Source organism: Physeter macrocephalus, chromosome 5 (assembly GCF_002837175.3).
Source record: "Physeter macrocephalus isolate SW-GA chromosome 5, ASM283717v5, whole genome shotgun sequence".
Taxonomy (NCBI): domain Eukaryota; kingdom Metazoa; phylum Chordata; class Mammalia; order Artiodactyla; family Physeteridae; genus Physeter; species Physeter macrocephalus.
In genome coordinates, this window is record NC_041218.1 from 22,699,499 (window position 1) to 22,713,621 (window position 14,123).

General features: G+C 44.5%; 1 protein-coding gene across 2 annotated transcripts in view; it reads right to left on the reverse strand.

Moving 5' to 3' along the window:
• Nucleotides 1-927: 927 nt before the first annotated feature.
• CPA4 (carboxypeptidase A4) overlaps nucleotides 928-14,123 on the reverse strand; it is a 31,462-nt gene continuing 18,266 nt past the window's right edge. For both annotated transcript variants that reach the window (XM_028489748.2, XM_024131292.3), the window contains 7 exons: nucleotides 12,978-13,079; nucleotides 11,575-11,679; nucleotides 10,702-10,811; nucleotides 9,456-9,547; nucleotides 7,835-8,034; nucleotides 6,646-6,730; nucleotides 928-1,478 (listed from right to left, as the gene is read on the reverse strand). In XM_028489748.2, coding sequence (XP_028345549.1) covers nucleotides 1,291-1,478; nucleotides 6,646-6,730; nucleotides 7,835-8,034; nucleotides 9,456-9,547; nucleotides 10,702-10,811; nucleotides 11,575-11,679; nucleotides 12,978-13,079 — 882 coding nt within the window. In that variant the 3' untranslated portion in view covers nucleotides 928-1,290. The remainder of the gene's footprint in view (nucleotides 1,479-6,645; nucleotides 6,731-7,834; nucleotides 8,035-9,455; nucleotides 9,548-10,701; nucleotides 10,812-11,574; nucleotides 11,680-12,977; nucleotides 13,080-14,123) is intronic.

Here is a 14,123-nt window from a genome sequence, read left to right on the forward strand (position 1 = left end):
ACAGGGATTAAAACTGACTTTTGACATTATAAAGAGCTGCATATTCAAAACCATGGCTTGGTTCCATTCAGGTGAAGGCGAAGAATAGAGGATGATCAGGAGACTCATATTGAATATTTATTGGCTTATGAGCACACACCAGATGCTGCACAAATCCTAGGCAGAAAGATAAGATTTACAGACATGTTTGAAAAAGGCAAATTAAAAAAAAAAAAAGAATAAAGAAAAAAGGCAGATGGTACATGCTAAGGAGGAATGTAGCAAGAGGAGCCTGACTGATGAATCCTTGCTCCACCTTGGTACTCATGGTCCAGGATGCAAAATAGGAAAAGGCAACTTTAAAGACCAAAACCAAAAACCAGGAGAAGGAAACACAAGGTACACCAGAGAACAAATTGTAATGTGCCAGGGTAGGGAGATTACCCAGGCCAGAGGAGTGATTTAGGACCAACAGGGTGAGAGAAAGATCTTTGAATTAAGTTCAAAAGGCAAAGTAGAGGGGAGCCCATTAGGACAGATAGGGATAATTTAGCAATCCTGCTATTAGATCACCACTTCATCCAGGGTTTCTGAGTGAGCAGTACCTATAAAGACACAGATCCCCTTCTGGGATCCCAGTTACATTGAATAATAAAGAGAAGAATGTGATCAGAACTGTAGTATCTGGGAATTTTTGGCCCAGTGATGAGAAGTGATCCTCTACTTTGTATTCAGACTAAGAATAAATAAACAAAAACAGAAAAGGGGGATGGCCTATATTGATGACCTTTCGGGATTTATTTTTCAAAGAAAAATATGTTCAGGAAAGGTGAGATATATTGAAGGAAGTTATGCGTCATCTTCGAGACCAATCTAGAAGACAAACATTACCTCCCATAGCACTTCCCTTGGGGCCCCCACCAGAGCAAGATCATGGGCGTGGCTAGATTGGATGAGGCTACAGAACCATTTCACGTGTCCTTTTATTCTAAAAATGATGTAGAGACAGGCCACCCAGGAAGGGTTGATCCCAAGTGTGGCCTGCCCACCCAGCTACGTGGAAGAAAAGGCATACAAAGGGCTCAGTGAAACAGCAGGACCAAAATACAGCAGGGTGGCAGAAGTGCTTCTCTAAGCACACCACCAGAATGCACAAACTTCAAGGAAGGGGGCTGGAAAGGGGCTGACCTGTGCTCTCTACAAAGCCAGAGGGCTTTGACTCACATGTGAAGGAATAAGCGCCCTTTAATAATGGCCTCAGTGTGTGTGTGTACATGTGGATAAATAAATGTAGACAGAGCGGGCTCTCTTCTAGGAGAGGTTGTCCCGCACATGCTCCATGATGGTCTTCAGCCCCAGCCAGGTCTCCTCTGCAGTGGGGATGATCTGGTTGGCTGGCAGGAAGAAGCCATAGTGCCCAATATCTCTCAACTCAAAAGTGAATGCATACTTGATGCCATTATCATATGCCCAGTCAACACTGTTGCCACTAGCTGGATCTGTTAAGTCAAAAGAGATAACACCTTTGAAGCCTAGTTCCTTTCAGGGTTAGATGGGAAGGGGCCTGGAGCTCTGCCCACCTGTGGTTCCTTAGGGATCTACAGTTATTTCTGAAAGTCATCAGGCCTATAACACATAAACACTGGCCTGATCCCTATGTCTCAGACTGTCCTGCACCATAAGGGTCTTCACTAGTCTCAATCCAAGAGATTTTAAATCCTCATTTTCATCTTGTCACCAACTCACTGTGTAGACTCCTTCAGGTCACTGGAAGCAAATCTTTACAGAGTGTGGTAGGCAGCCTCCAAGATAGCCACGATGATCCTTGTCTCCTGGTATTCACATCCTTGTGTTGTGCCCTCCTACACTGGACAGAGCCAACTTGACCTGTTTTTCAGAAGACCGCAGAAATGAAAGTGTGTGCCCTTCAGAGCTAGGTGATATAAATATCATGGCTTCCGCCTTGCTCTCTCTTGGATCACTGGCTCTGGGGAGCCAGCTGTCATGTTGTAAGGACACTCAAGCAACCCTATAAAGATGTCCATGTGGTGAAGAACTCACTGCCAGTAATTAGCCTTCACTTGCCAGGCACCCGAGTGAGCCATCTGAGAAGATCCTCCAGCCCCAGTAAGCCTCTAGATGACTGCAGCCCTGGAAGACACCTTAACTGCAACATCCTGAGAGGCCCTGAGCCAGAGCCACCCAGATAAGAAGCTCCTGAGTTCCTGACCCACAGAAACTGTGTAAGAAAATTAATGTTTATTGTTTTAAGCTGTTAAATTTTAGGATAGTTTTTTACATCTCAAGAGATAACTGGGGCTTCCCTGGTGGCGCAGTGGTTGAGAGTCCGCCTGCCGATGCAGGGGACGCGGGTTCGTGCCCCGGTCCGGGAAGATCCTACATGCCACGGGGCGGCTGGGCCCGTGAGCCATGGCCACTGAGCCTGCGCGGGAGCAGCTGGGCCCATGAGCCACGGCCACCGAGCCTGCGCGTCCAGAGCCCGTGCTCTGCAACGGGAGAGCCCCCAACAGTGAGAGGCCCGCGTACCCCAAAAAAAAAAAAAAAAAAAAAAAAAAAAAAAAAAAGAGATAACTGATACACAGAGAGAAAGAAGCACAGCCCTTGGGACTCCCCTTTGCCGAAAGGCAAGGGGCCTGTTTTCCTGCTTCTTCCAATCAAACTCTACTAGAGAAGAAACTGGCTAAAAGTGCAAAGTGTAGATGATACTGAATAATAAAATAACAATGTAATAGCAGCTATCATTTGTTGAACATCTACCATGAGCCAGTCATCATACTGTAAAGTTTACATTTATGATCTCATTTAATCTTTAAGAAGCCAATGAGGTAGGTATTACTGTCCTTGTTTTTCAGATGAGAAAATCCAGGTTCAGAATGAATAATTTATCTAAGAAAATACAGATGGAAAATGGCAAGGCTGGAATTTAAACCCAATCCATCTGATGACAAAGCCCATGCTTTCTTCAACCGACTTGGAGTCCATTTATTATATAATATATATATAATATATATGTCTGTTAAATGAAAATATGGGTCCCTTTGTTTTTCCATTGTTCCTAAGGGTTGTTTCTCATGATACCATTTGTGATTTTCTAGAGATGCTGCTTCTGCTGCAATTACGTGCTCCCAAAGGTTATGGAACAGGCTCTCCTATACTCTCTGAAATTCTTATGTAATTCCCACAGCCCTTCTCTACACTGAGAAAAATGATGAATAAAAAAACAGGCAGGGCTTCCCTGGTGGCGCAGTGGTTGAGAATCCACCTGCCGATGCAGGGCACACGGGTTCGTGCCCCGGTCTGGGAGGATCCCACATGCCGCGGAGCGGCTGGGCCCGTGAGCCATGGCCGCTGGGCCTGCGCGTCCGGAGCCTGTGCTCCGTGGCGGGAGGGGCCACAACAGTGAGAGGCCCGCGTACTGCAAAAAAAAAAAAAAAAAAAAAACAGGCAATGGCACCAGAAGTTTCTAGAAGTTATTTACATGGCAAGCTCAAGTATTTCAGAACAGATTTTAAATTCAGGAAGGGGTCAAGAAGACCTCTGCTGAGCAAAGTGATCAGGTTCATGAACTTTACTTTACTTGGGTCCCTGCTAAGTCTACCTACTCTTTTTTAAAAAAAAAAACACATATTGGGGACTTCCCTGGTGGCACAGTGGTTAAGAATCCACCTGCCAATGCAGGGGACATGGGTTCGAGCCCTGGTCCGGGAAGATCCTACATGCCATGGAGCAGCTAAGCCCCTGCACCACAACTACTGAGCCCGCGTGCATACAGCCCGTGCTCTGCAACAAGAGAAGCCACCGCAATGAGAAGCCCACGCACCGCAACAAAGAGTAGCCCCCTCTCACCGCAACTAGACAAAGCCCATGCACAGCAACAAAGACCCAAACACAGCCATAAATAAATAAGTAAATAAATAAGTTTATAAAAAAAAAAGAAAAAACACATATGGGAACATACTAATAACACTGTTCTGTACACTGTATTTTTCAATTAACATTTGAAGATTATTCCCTGTTAGCACATACAGATCCACCTCACTCATTTAAGGGCTGCATAGTGTTTCATTGTAGTAATGCACCAAACGTGTTTTTATCCAGCACTCTACTGATGAACATTTAGTTGCTTACCAGTCTTTTGTGACTATAAACAATGCTGTCATGAACATCCTTAATACTCACAATCTATCCATGAGCTAAACGAGCCCAATGAACTTGTTTCCAAGCCCTTAGTAGATCAGAATCAGTGAAGAGGAGGGGAAAGGGTTGCTAGAGGAAGGTGGCCTGAGGAAGGAGACAAGAAAACTCTAAAAAGCAGACACAAGAGTTAAAGAAGCAAAACAGGCTGTGCTGAGGGGACATGGGTTCGAGCCCTGGTCCGGGAAGATCCTACATGCCATGGAGCAGCTAAGCCCCTGCACCACAACTACTGAGCCCGCGTGCATACAGCCCGTGCTCTGCAACAAGAGAAGCCACCGCAATGAGAAGCCCACGCACCGCAACAAAGAGTAGCCCCCTCTCACCGCAACTAGACAAAGCCCATGCACAGCAACAAAGACCCAAACACAGCCATAAATAAATAAGTAAATAAATAAGTTTATAAAAAAAAAAAGAAAAAACACATATGGGAACATACTAATAACACTGTTCTGTACACTGTATTTTTCAATTAACATTTGAAGATTATTCCCTGTTAGCACATACAGATCCACCTCACTCATTTAAGGGCTGCATAGTGTTTCATTGTAGTAATGCACCAAACGTGTTTTTATCCAGCACTCTACTGATGAACATTTAGTTGCTTACCAGTCTTTTGTGACTATAAACAATGCTGTCATGAACATCCTTAATACTCACAATCTATCCATGAGCTAAACGAGCCCAATGAACTTGTTTCCAAGCCCTTAGTAGATCAGAATCAGTGAAGAGGAGGGGAAAGGGTTGCTAGAGGAAGGTGGCCTGAGGAAGGAGACAAGAAAACTCTAAAAAGCAGACACAAGAGTTAAAGAAGCAAAACAGGCTGTGCTGTTTAGCAAAAGGATTGAACAGTCCAGTACAGCACAGAAGGCCTTCAAGATACAACAACTGACATTCAGAAGGCCACTCAGTCATGAAGAAAGGAGCTTAAATCTCTTCTACATACTCTGTTTAAGAAGGCAGGAAAGTGTGAAAAACTTAGAATTATTTTCATCTAAAATGATTAATCTAAGAAAAAGTTCAGCACTTGAAGGGACAAATGTCAACTACTTATATAACACATACCATAACCCAGGGAGTTAGAGTGTTTTTATACAAAAATTGATTTCATTTTGGGGAAGAAAGGAGGGCAGACAAAGCCTATAAAAAATACAGAAGATGGACTCTTGAAAGAGGTAGGAAATATTATGTATCCTGGACAATGCTCAGGAGAGCCTTTCTCCTCTTCTGCTGGAGGAATCTGATGAGTTTCTCTTAATTTTGGCACAGCTTATGCTGGGGAGAAGAATGTTTCTGACATGGGAGGAAAAGGCCATTCTTTAAACTGGCATCTGACCCAAAAGCCAGGACCCTGGTGACCCGCAAAGATCTTTTGAGAGGACATCCTCAGAAGGCTCCTGCCAAGTTCCTTTAGCTCTCTTTGGTGTAGGACTCGGTTCTGACTAATTAGAGGGTGGAAAACCTCTCCTGATGTGTTTGTTCTCTGAGGAGCTCCCATTCAACAACACTAGTAATAATAAACCATGAGTAATTACTGGATTGTTGCTGCAATTAGCAACACAACCACCAGCATCATGCTGAGTGCTTTATGCAGCTTGGTGGCATGTGAAACACAGACAAGAGTGCTGAGATCAGAGTACAGAGGAGGACTCAAGAGGTGGGTTGGAGAATCTTCACAGAAGAGGAAGACTGAGGGGAACAGCTAGTTGAGGGTGAAGTAGGTAGGACGGGAAAGCAAGTTACAGTATGGAAAAGGAAAGAATTATCAACAAGTTTGCAGGGGCTTTGAGGGTGGACCAACTGTTGGAAGATTATTTACAGAAGAGGCACAGGAGGGGGAAAGACGGGCACTTGCTTGAAAGGAGCTTTGCTCCCCACATTTTTTGTTTCTGTTTCCCATTTATAGCTAGGGCCTTGGAGAATAATCATATCCTTCAATTTGATCTAAAAATTTAAAGATCAGACTCACAGAATAAGGGAACTGGAAGGATCTCAGCAGGAACAGAGTGAAATGCTCAGATGAAACACTTCAGTGAGAAATCAAAACAAGGGTATTTCCTCAAATTGGGGTTGAGTTGTAGGTGATGGACCTCAAGACCATCTTCAGGTCTGAAGTCTTGGTAGAGTTTTTGGTTTTGTTTTTGTTTTTTCAGCTCAATGCTAATGACTGTCAGGGGAACCCCTAAGCTAAGCCTGTTATACTCAACACGTGTTCATTTTGGACAGGAAGGTGAGGGGGTCCCCTCTACCCGCCGTACCACCACCTCAGTTTGATGAAGATGGCCGCACATGACAGCTACCATCACACAGACTTGACATAAATTCAGCCTATCACTAACAACAAAAAAAGACTCCAACGTAGGAAGGCTGACTTGCAGCTCTTCTCCCGCTCCATTTCAAGTATCCTCTCAAAGCATTTCCTTATAACCAATAAACTCAGTGAGTACTTACAGACAGTGGTGCAGGTAGGACACACTTGGTACTCAGTGCCCGACAGGGAAGCCAGAGCTTTGGCTACACACCTTGCCACCTCATTCTAGGAGTGAGGAAATCATCAGAGTGAGAAAGAATGGATCCCGAAGCCAGACATTCCTCAGCTGTTCTGTACTGCAGTGGTTTGAAAAATTCCCAACCCCACCCCCAATGTTCCCTCCTGGTCTCCTTCTTTCCCAACCAACCAGAGCAAAGGCCTGACTATGAAGTGAGGGAAATGGTATGGTTCCTCCAACTCTTATTCTCAGTTCTTTAGTTCCAGTTTGGGGCAAGGGGTAAGGAGAGAGGTGGAAGAAGACCAGATAAGCATTCTGAAGCATGTATATTATAAACACAAATTGGAGGAGCTGTATTCAAGCTCTTCATAGATCTGGAAGGCTGCTCACCAGCCCATTAGAAATCTAATAAAGGCACCACCATCTTCACCTATCCTGAGGGAAGGGAATGTCATGTTCATGAACATGAGGGAAGGGCAAGTATGTTCAAGAGAAAACCTTCTAGGAGTTAGGTGTTCCCAGAGTGGAGGTGGAGACAGGGACGCCATATATGGATGTGCCCTACACAGAGAACCTCCTTGAGAGCAGAATCTAGTCTACACCTGGCCAGCCCTGGGTGGGGCTGCATCTGCTGGGAGGCGTGTGAGCTAGCTGTGGCCCCGGGCAGAGGGGCACACTAAAGCAGACCAGCACGGAGAGAGAGGCCTGCAGTCACTCTGTGGATGCCAGCCCTACTCCAGTCAGTTCACCCTAAGTGCCTGCTCACATCCTGGGGTGAGTCATTGCATGTGACACAGAGCACCCCTAGGCTGTGGCCTACACCCTACTTAAACTCTACCTTACACCAAGTGAGGAGCACCTCCCCCTTGCCCACCACAATGCTACCCACACTTCTTGGCAAGCAGTGGGTCTGCAATACATTTTGGTCAGAAAAACAAGTGAGAAGGAAAGACAGGGTTGGGTGTGGTTCTTGGAACTCACAGCAAACACAGAAATAAGAGGCATCATCTTCTTCTTATTCCCAGTAGGCCTGATGGCACACTGCAAAGAAAAGAGAGAGAATACTGGGGCTTCTTGAAATAAGCCCTGCTCCTGGACTTTGCAGCACCCAGGGGAAAAGCATGCCCAGGGCTGGATGCAGCCCCACTTACCAGCTCATCAGCATCCGGGGCCTTTTTGACCATGTACCCACATGGATACATCAGCAGCTGTGAGTAGCTGTGCAGGTTAATGAAGCATTTGAAATTCCCACGTTCTTGAATGAAATCTACCACCAGTTTCACCTCCACTTCTGAACTGGCGTGGGCTCCATGGTATACTTCGGAGCAAGGGTTGTCACTGGCTCCCTCTCCTGTGGGGGCTGGCCCAAGCAGAAACCTTAACCCATAGGCTAAGGAAACAGAAATGCAGGGTACTCTACCCAGAGGAGGGGGAGAAGGCATGAGCAGGCCACTGCTAGCTTCTCCCTGAGAATCTGGTCCATAGTGTGTGTAAATTGCGGGGAGGGTGTGGCAGTGGGGTGCTGATCTGCCACACCTGAGCAGGAAAACTGGTAAGACTCCTCTAAATGGAGAGAGCTGACCTTGTATTGTATCACCAACAGTTGTCAGAAATAATTAATATCATACTTGACAGTGAGTTATCAATTAATAAGTATTCTAGATAATTAATATGAATACCAATTAATAATGAAAATGACTCCATTTATTCTGGTGTCAACTCATTCTCTTGGTTCAGATCTTAATGGCCAAGTGCTGCCAAAAATAATCTATTGTTGCGGCTAGAATCTCTTGATTATTTGACAGGTATTTAGAATTACTGCCTTCTGTATTACCTCACAATATAGGCCCCTAAGGTATCTGGTGTATGTGTGAAACCACCCCTGTTGTGACTTAACTTTGATGCCCTCAATTCCCACATTTGTATCAGCTCCTTTCCCACAGTCACATTATTTTTCCCCCAATGGTTTTTGTGGTATTTCTATGCAAGTAAGAGAATTAAAACCATTACATTAAAATATTACATTAAAACATTACATTAAAAACAAAACATCAGTATAGCTGAATAGTGAAAGAGAACTCTTGGGCTTTGAAATTGAAAAGTGAGCTTAGATCCTAATTCTTATCAACCATATGCTCTTGAGATTGTCTCTGAACTTCAATTGTTTCATTTCAGACAAGAAAACTCAGTCTCCAGGTCAGAAGAATAAATAATACATGGGAAGGTACCTGGCACATAGCTGGCACTATTGTGGGGATGATTTTTAAATAACTGCAACTCAGAACCCAGGACTTCCTAATTCTCATTCTCTTTCCATGACATCAAAGGGCTGAGGTTCATATTTACACATCTAAGGGTAAACTGCTGTAGTTTAATCCTCACAATGTGATCTTGCCTGTTGGGGTAACAGTGCTAACTGCTCTCTTCTGAGTTGCCACCAACAGCCCTTCCACCCATCCAGTATTGCCCAGAAACCGGGATAGCCAGGGTACAAAGCAGGCCCATGAATTTATATACCTAAGATAGAATAGTTTTTAAAATATTAGTATTCTCTCAGGAGGACAGGAATTGTTCGGCCATTCCCTTTCAAAATTACAAGTAATAATAATAATAGTAAAATGATACATAGAGAGAATAAGGGACTTACCCAAGTTTCTCAATGAACCAGCAATGGAACTAGCCTGGAAACCAGCTCCCTCACTACCAGCTCAGAGGCCTGTGGACCAGGCTACCCAGGGGTAGCAGGATTTAAAAACTGTCTCCCCCACCTACCTGCAAAACTAACATTCCAATTTCTATTTGGATCAGTACAAACGCAGGAGCTTCCAGGATTTAGAGACTGTGTCTTCCTCCATAATCGGTTCGGAAAAATTCACCAAGGAAGGAACAACATTCAGAGATGGGTCAGGGCACAGGGGAGGTGAAGGTTTTCTTTGGGGGCCTATGATGGAGATGGCACCATGGATGGGACAAGCTGCCTGCAGCTCTGGAGGCAACTCCAGAGATCTGGAGGATCATCGGGGCTTCAGCCCTCACTAACTGCAGAGTCTCCTCTCATGCCCCAGAGAGAGGAGGCTTAGCCCTTCTGGCTCGGAGAAAAGGACCTCGCCAAAATGCCCTGATGGGACCCAGGCTGACACCATCTGAGTCCACTGAATAACTTCGGGCTTCGGTAAAAGTGGGACAAATGGACATTATGGGTCTCAGTGATCACTGATGTGATAGTAAGTGCATGGCAAATATTTTATCCTTGCCTAAAAAATTAACCTGACTCCAATCAAGCATCTAGATCTGACCACAAGTGAATAGGAAATACAGGAGATGAGGGAATAAATTAAATGGCATAGAACAAAGAAGCCATCAGGCAAATTCAGAATGTGACACATTCTACAGGACAATTTACTTGGTTTCTCCAACAAATGAATGACATTTTAAAAGATATGTGGGGGGTGCAGGGGTGGGTACCACTGTAGAATAAAAAAGCCTGCAGAGCCGTAACTACCAAATGCAGGTACAGACCTTATTTGGATCCTGATTTCAACAAACTGTCTCAAAAGACAGTTTAAAGATAATTAGGGATATCAGACGATATTGAAGAACTTCCATTAATTTTTTACAGTTCATAGTGGTATACTGTTTGTTGTTTTAATTATCATCAGCTAGAGATGAATACTAAAGAAGTTTTGAATGAAGCAACCTTATGTCTGGGATTTGCTTTAAAATGCATCAGGAAAAATGTGTGGGAGGAAAAGAAATGAAAAGAAGATTGGTAAAGTGTTGATAATTGTTCAAGATCCATAATAGGGAGTTCATTAGACTATTCTCTCTAAGAAAAAAGTATTCCCTGGTGACTCTCAGCTCAGAGAATGACTGGAAAATGAGACCCCAAGGAAGCTCCTAACGTGCACATTTTGTGGAAGTTTTCTCTAAGGTCATACAACTATTTAGTTGCAAAGCAAGGAATTCAACAAAAAAGTCTTAACTCCAAACCCAGCCTATTCTGTCAGTATTACTCACTTGAGTTTGTGTGTATACATATCCATCAGGATTGGCCACAGTCAACAAGAAAATATTCATTTTCTCCAAGATGGAGGTGATGGCTGGATCCTTCCCATAATCAGATACAGTCTAAGCAGAGACAACGAGCTTGTCAGCTGTGCCCTGCAGGCTGGGTTGCTAGGTCTAAGTCTGTGTATCTTCCCCAGATGCCCAACTCCTAGAACAGCATCCACCCTCTGCAGCCTCCCTGCCACCCTCATAGGTGCAGCACTCTGCAAAGCCCACGGAGCACTTCAAAACCTGGGGAAACATGGTTGCCTGATGACATCAACCTCAGTGAGTCCTGGGCTGCCTTGTTTATTCATTCCTTCCAGGGGGTGAGAACAGGGGAGGGGAAAGCCGCACATCATAATAGTTATTAGGAATCTGAGCAACGCCCCTCCCCGTGCTACGGGTAGGGAAGATGGATCCTCCACTTGCACCACCCCTCCTCCACCGGCACTGGCTTAAAGTAGACTTTCCAGAGGGACATGGAGATAGCATGAGGCCCCTGAGGGTCTGGGGGCCCTGAAAGGGACTAAAGGTAAAGCTTACCTGAGCTTTGCTACTGAGAAGACCCAGCACCCTTCCTGTGGGACTGACTATGGGTGTTTTAGAGCCACCTCTGCAGCTCATTAGCTTGCTTGCTGCTATGAATGCACTTTGTCATTTAGCCACAGTGGCCTGACTATGGGGCTCTGATCTTTTGCTTCTCCAATCAGAAAAGGCACCCCCCAGCCTATCATGTCTGTGCATAGTGCCTTCCTATCTCATCTCCAGGGTCTAGCTGTGTGGGACGCTGCAGGGCAATCTGGGCCCAACAGAATTCTGGGCTAATACAAAGCAACATGACCTTCCTTGCGGTCCAGATCACCGTGGCCTGTGAGATCCACTCCCGGGAATGGATACCTGAATTCAGCCAAATGGTCAGCTGCCGCCTGCCTTCTCCAGTGCTGAACTGTGGAAGGAAAAAGAGGCCAGAAAATGACCCTCCTGCCCGCCTGCATCTCCGCTCACCTCTCCTCTCCTCTTCCCAGCTCACCCCTATTCATTTAATCCATTTAAGATCATTCAGAGACCAAATGTCTGAGGGCACCATCCCTTTATTGGGCTTCTTCGTGACCAGGGAGCTTAATTTGTTGGCTGGCAGGGCCCAGTTGCAGCACTGCAGCTCCGGGCAGCTTGAGCCACTCCAAGGTTGGAAGCAAATAGGAAGGGGAAACAATTGCTATTGTGAATTATAATGCCTGTGTGATTAGAGATACTATTATGCCTCTTGAAAGACCTCAAATGGTAGCCCAACAGAGAGAGACACAAAAGTGCATGAACCAGCCTGTTCTACTTGAGGCAATAAATGAAATCAGTTTTAAAATGAGGAACGGAGGGTTCACTATAGCTCTTTGTAAACAGCATGAAATGAATTCTGGCTGCTGCTTTTTAGTGTGGGGCCCCCTTGGGTCAGAGCTTGGTGCCAAGGAAGCAAGGGTCTCCAGCAGTTGGCAAATAATCTAAATTTATGTAGATTATTTTACAGCAACCAGCTCAATGGCAGGTCTCCTCCCACTGGTAATTTCACCATTGCTATAAACCTGGGCTCCTCAGGGCCTGTATGGATTCAAGGGTTTGACAAATTCTAGGCACCATCACTTGGTTCCATGGTTTGTATCTCCAAATTCCTTTTTATTCATTTAGCTGGATTATTTATGTAATTTATGTCACTGCTATAAATTCTCTACTTCTTTTGCCAATACAGACCTGAAATCTGTTAGAAATATCTGGAAATTAGGCTTTATGCAGCCAAGGATCATAGACTGGGCTTAAAACTATATCAACCCTAAAATCAGCTTCCTAGATTGCTTTTCCAATAAGGACCCCTAAAAAGCAGAACAGAATTTTTAGGCCCATCCCAATTTGTCTTAATATTTACAGAAGATGGGAATAGAGGGAAAAGACTGTGGCCAATCTGAGAGCTTTCTGGAACACTAACCGCCTCCCACCTCTTCCTGATTCTGCCTTTTAGCCAAAACTTGGAATGGGATGTGCTCCTACTAACTCCTCCCACATTAGGCAGAAGCAGGGGACCCTCTGTCAGACCAAATTCGAACCCGAGTAGATGTCTCCTCACCTCACCCTCCTCCCTAAAGTCAAGGAGGTCCTAAAAAGCTACCTCTTTCAGAGGTGTGAGGGCTGAATCTTGGACACAAGGAACCAGGAGCCTGAGTCCAGTCAGGCCCTTCAAAGTGCATGGGGCCTCACCTTCAGTACATACATTGACCGGTTTTCAAATAAATGCCCAATCTTCACCCTGCTCGCCAAGTCAGGAAAATCTCTGGCAATGCTGTCTATCTCATGGTAAATCTGAACTGTGAAAAAGTAAACACAGGAGCATTTTAAAAATTTGTTCAGCTCTGGGTGGGTATATGTGAACTTTATCTTGTTGATCTTAATGATTTTTTACAGTCCCCTAACCTGGGGGTTGTCAATATTATCAGCATGGAATGCTTATTCTTAAAGCAACTGCCTAAGAATCCATTTCTACAGTTTTCTAGAGAAAAACACATTTTATTTGTCCACAAAATTATAGTCCATTAAACTAGAGTAGAGAGACTTGTGCAGATACTGCTCCAACAGTGCGGCCCTTTGCAGTATACTAGGCTCAATAATCAGCAAGGGTCCCATTTAGCCAAGGGTCTTAAAAGCACTGCTCTCCAAACTTTTTTATCACTTTCTCCATCACTTAAAAAAAAATTCAGTATGCACCATGAATATATATAATACCACACAAGTATATTATGTACATTATAAAACAAAAAATAGAAACAAAAATTGTTGCATTGCTCAATATCAAAAAAACAAACAACCCAATCCAAAAATGGGCAGAAGACCTAAATAGACATTTCTCCAAAGAAGATATACAGATTGCCAACAAACACATGAAAGAATGCTCAACATCAGAAGCAACCTAAGTGTCCATCAACAGACGAATGGATAGAGAGGATGTGGTACATATATACAATGGAATATTACTCAGCCATAAACAGAAATGAAATTGAGTTATTTGTAGTGAGGTGGATGGGCCTAAAGTCTGTCATACAGAGTGAAGTAAGTCTGAAAGAAAAACAAATACCGTATGCTAACACATATATATGGGATCGAAAAAAAAAAAAAGTCATGAAGAACCTAGGGGCAAGACAGGAATAAAGATGCAGACCTACTAGAGAATGGACTTGAGGATACAGGGAGGGGGAAGGGTAAGCTGGGACAAAGTGAGAGAGTGGCATGGACATATATACACTACCAAACGTAAAACAAATAGCTAGTGGGAAGCAGCCGCATAGCACAAGGAGATCAGCTCGGTGCTTTGTGACCACCTAGAGGGGTGGGATAGGGAGGGTGGGAGGG